A 4,904-nucleotide genomic window follows, 5' to 3' on the forward strand; every position below is an offset into this window, starting at 1 on the left:
TCACAAATCAAACAAATATTAATTAATAAAAACCTAACCCCACTAACAGGAATATTAATATTTTAAAATCAATTGTAAATAATAATAAAAAAATAACTAGACACCCTTGCAGGGTGAAAAGCCATAAAAGAAAAATAAGTAAATAATCTTATGGGAAGGTACCCTTTATAAAAAAATGTTGTTTATGGTTTGGTGTGCGTAATTAGTTAGTCTTTGGTTTACGTATATCGTCTATCTTTAGTATCTTTGCGTCTATCCCTTTGATTACTCATTCCATAATTTGTGTCTATGGTCCGTGCGAATGACAGTGTCGTTAACTCCCATCGGAAACTATAATCGCAAAGCTTTCATAAATCCTTGCATTGCTTAGTATGCTCGAGTGAAACAATATTTACCGCGTTAGTGCCGGACATCACCGCATAAATATTATTTGGCGTTTCGGTAATATTGCATTTTGTTTCAAGCTATGACTGAATACAAACTGGTTGTTGTTGGTGCTGGTGGTGTAGGAAAATCTGCCCTGACAATACAGTTGATTCAGAACCATTTCGTCGACGAATACGACCCGACGATAGAAGACTCGTACCGAAAACAAGTTGTGATCGATGGAGAGACGTGCTTGTTGGATATTCTCGACACCGCCGGGCAAGAGGAGTACTCGGCGATGCGAGACCAATACATGCGGACGGGGGAAGGGTTTCTCCTGGTGTTCGCGGTGAACAGCCCCAAGAGCTTCGAGGACATCGGCTCGTATCGGGAGCAGATCAAGCGGGTCAAGGACGCGGAGGAGGTCCCCATGGTGCTAGTTGGGAACAAGTGTGACTTGCCCAACTGGGCCGTCAACATGGCACAAGCAAAAGAGGTACTGCTCATCATTCGTATGCCCCCATCGCACATCACCTCCATTTTAAGACAATTATTTATAATTTGATTATTTTGGTTTTTATTTTTTATTTTTTGTTTTGACTACAATGTTTTCTTTCACATATTACCAAGATTTTTTTCAATTTCAAACTCAAGCAATGGTGAATAAGGCTCCACATCAGATCGACGCAATGTTGATCATGAATTTTGAGTGCTAGTCCAGGGTAATATACAATCAATATTACAGTGAAAAATCTCTTTGAGCGTGTCCAAATACTTGTTCACAAATCTGGATTATCTCCGGTTAGGAATTATTTTATACATTCTTGACATCTCAACATAGATGAAGAAGAATATCGAAGTGTGGGCATTTACATTTCTTGTATTTTTTTTTACCCCTTTTGGAATCGTTCCCAGAATCTTTACCACCACAGTAGCCAATGCGCCAACCACTGCGCTGTGGAGGCGAACGTTATTCATTTATCAATCTTAAATGATTTTTGAGTCTTACAAGTTACAGTTTTACTAGATTTAAAAATATTACGATTGAAATTTAATATTTTAAAAGTTTTTGCTTTTGCTGTTTCCTGAATAATTTTTCAAAAGGTCCTCACTATATTTGAAATGTGATTGTCATTAAAAAAAAAATTCTTCTTCTTCTTCAAACCCTTATCCGCACCCCAATGGTGCATAGGGCAATGCATCATATAAACGCAGTTTTACCTAAATTTTAACACATGAAGGAAAGGTGATCAGCCCTCCGCTTCAGGTACCAGTCCAGGGTAATATTGAATAAATATTAGAGTGAAAAAATCACTTTTATTTATTTGACCCCCCCCCTGGGAATCGAACCCAGTACGGTAGCCCAGCGTGCTGAACATTACACTACGGAGGCGGACAATTTTTTTTCAAACATTTTTTTATTACTACAACTTATCCCGGTTGGAAACGCTATCTGTTAAAATTCTTGTGAATTCTCGCTGACTTATGTTGAGTGCAAATGCGCCCTGCAGCAATGTACACTGCGATACCTACAAAGGTCCACTTGGCTCAGGCACCCAGCCATTGGCAATGGTGAATAGGGCTCCACATCAGTTCGACACAATGTTGAATTATGAATCATGAATTTTGAGTGCTAGTCCAGGGTAATATTAAATTAATATTACAGTGAAAAATCTTTTTGAGCGTGTCCAAATACTTGTTCACAAATCTGGATTATCTCCGGTTAGGAATTATTTTATACATTCTTGACATTTCAACATAGATGAAGAAGAATATCAAAGTGTGGGCATTTACATCTCTTGTATTTATTTTGACCCCTCTCTAAGGGGGGGAGAAGAATAATATGTAACCATCATGTCGCTTCCCGGCAGGAGTAGACATAAAAAGAGATAATAAAACTTCACACCAATCTGTCTATGCAAATAATTTTTGACTCTTTTGTTTCTTACTTTTTGTTTGTTTGTTTTTATTTCTTTATTTTTGTTTGTTTCTTTCATTATGTTTCTTCATTCATTCGATTCACATTCTCTAACCCTTTGAAATACACTTTTCTTGTTGCCATTGCATAGGCAGATTTGCATTTGCATTTCTGCCTGTGTAAAGTACAAATCAAATAATTCCAGGTTGCTATTCAGTATGCCGTCCCCTTTGTGGAGACCTCGGCAAAAACCCGGATGGGAGTGGACGACGCCTTCTACACGCTGGTGCGTGAGATCCGCAAGGACAAGGAGTCCCGCGGGAAGAAGAACAGGAAGCAGAATAAGATCGGATCCAACAGACGCTTCAAGTGTCATATTCTCTAAACATCCGCCACCGTCGCTTGTTGACGCTTCCGTTAATCACTCTAGAATTTGGTAATTGATAGCGCGGCATTTCACTAAACGCAGATTTCCAAACACATTCGTAATAAACAAATATCTCACTCAGTTCCGTTTGGATTACTTCAATTCCTGATGGGGAAATTTGTCCAGAGACAATATTATTGCGACCGTCTGTGTGATAGGCTGGACAATAAATGAAAAAAAATCGCCATATATACCGCATTGTTAACTCACTCAATGAATCGAGGCATCAATGCGATTTGGCCTATTTTTTCAAGTTGTAAAAGCCAAATGATATGAATCAAAACCACATGAGAAATTATATGAAATTCCACCGAGTATTAGAAGGCAGTATGGAAACATATTGATTTGTACTATTGAATTGATTTGGTCGGTATTAAAGCTCATTTTATTCAAGTCATTAATATAAATTATTTTAAATCTAGAACGTTGTTTCGAATGCGAACATTTAGTCTAGGTTTATTAAGCTTACTACCATAATCAAAATATACATGATTTTACAATAATAATGACAAATAGTGCTTTAAAATATAATTTTTTTCTTCCACACATATTTAATTTTTTGGCAAGTCTTATTGCAGTCTCTAGATTTAGATATTGGCGAAACCAATCAGCTGGAAGTATGCTTGCGAATACTTTTTCTGGAGAATCGTTTTGATGGAACTGTTTTAATTAAAGAGTTTTTGCCAACCCATTCCAGCTCTTATCAGAGTTATTCTATTTCACATCATTAGAATAGTCCAAGTCAGAAATGCGGCACTATGTAATTACCAAACTGTTCCCGTGTAAATTAAATCCGTCACACGGTGATCTATTATAATTGAACGTTGTATTTTTATTTCTTTTGTTATCTTCCCGACAACTAATACTGGTAAATTTGTATGAAAAGAAAGAATTTCATCAATTGATTCGGCAGTCAGTTTGTGGTAATATCTATTCATTTTTAATTTAAGTTTTACTTGGTAAATACTAACATTTTTAGAAATAGCGGTATCTACCAAATAAAACTTAAATTTAAAAAAATTAAGAATTTGCCAATATGCTACGCTCAAAATATCATTCCAACATCGTTCTTATCAAAACTTATGGCAGCAAATTGTAAAAATGGACTTTTTTGTATACAGTAGACTAGAATTATTGTAAGAAATTCCTTTCGAGAGTGTGTAGTGTGTAAGCATTTAAAAAAAAGTATGGGCTAAAATAATTCTTACACATTAAAAATCCACAAACTAGGAAATACGTTACGCAGAAAACTAGATTTTGTTACATTCTAGGAAAAATCATTTGTCACCTATTCAATGACAGATAATATTTGTCTCTTTACATAACAACATAATTACTGAAAGGTAAAAGTATAGGCAGAAAATCATCTAATTTTTCATAAATTATACAGATATTGTACATATTAGTATATACACTTAACGATAGGTTCTCACTTACTAACGAACCATCACACCTCTTCAGCATAGATAATGGACTACGACACCGCTCTCTATCTTTGCAAACAATCTTCGCCTCTTCCACATTCATGCATATCCTCATATATACCCACCAACTATACCGGCTTCTGACCTGACCACATTCAAGTTCTTTTCCCTAAATTCCCAATAGGGGTTAAAAAATGCTTTATTTCAATTTCCAACAATCTTAACTAAATTCAATTCAATTTGGTAAGGCAGATTCACATAAAGCAAAATGTTATCTTATGATTTTGTTAAGCCTAACAAAACACATCCAATTTCAGCTGTAGGAAATTTTTCCATAATTAAAATTATCTGTTGTTTTATTGCAAACGAAATGGTGCCGCATACGTTACCTAAAAATAGAGAAATATTTCAAAGAAACTTATAGAGATAGGCACACATGGTCAGGGTAGGAAATTGAAAAGCATTCAGTATTGGGGATGGTCTCATTGAAACATATCAACACATCGCTCACTCCTTTCAACAACTTCATATCAAAAATCGTCTATTTTGAGTTGTGCGTGTTTTCAGAATGCCCAGAAAATGTACTATATCCCAGCAAAAGCGGCATATTTTTAACTTAATATTTACCCGCTACAGGGCAGAAAGTGTTGTTTTAGCATTTTGAAGAAAAGGTATTGTTTAATTATTTTTTTAAACATACTAAATATTTTTCAAATGGAGAAAAAACATTCAGGTTTTACCTAAAAAGATCTTTTGCACAGTAAAAAGT

At 35.4% G+C, this 4,904-nt stretch overlaps 1 protein-coding gene across 2 annotated transcripts; it reads left to right on the forward strand.

Moving 5' to 3' along the window:
- The first annotated feature begins 239 nt into the window (after positions 1-239).
- Ras85D (GTPase ras-like protein 1) lies at positions 240-4,531 on the forward strand. 2 transcript variants are annotated; one of them, XM_088258982.1, is made up of 2 exons: positions 240-862; positions 2,502-4,531. In XM_088258982.1, the coding sequence occupies exons 1-2, from the start codon at positions 467-469 to the stop codon at positions 2,667-2,669; spliced, it is 564 nt and encodes a 187-aa protein (XP_088115108.1). In that variant the 5' UTR covers positions 240-466; the 3' UTR covers positions 2,670-4,531. The 2 variants fall into 2 exon arrangements, with proteins under 2 accessions (XP_088115108.1, XP_088115107.1); XM_088258981.1 differs by having other exon boundaries at positions 267-862; positions 2,490-4,531.
- The last annotated feature ends 373 nt before the right edge of the window (positions 4,532-4,904 follow it).

The sequence above is a fragment of the Brachycentrus maculatus genome, unplaced genomic scaffold (genome assembly GCF_059751285.1).
Source record: "Brachycentrus maculatus isolate JH-2025_06_01 unplaced genomic scaffold, ASM5975128v1 h1tg000105l, whole genome shotgun sequence".
NCBI classification, from domain to species: Eukaryota; Metazoa; Arthropoda; class Insecta; order Trichoptera; family Brachycentridae; genus Brachycentrus; species Brachycentrus maculatus.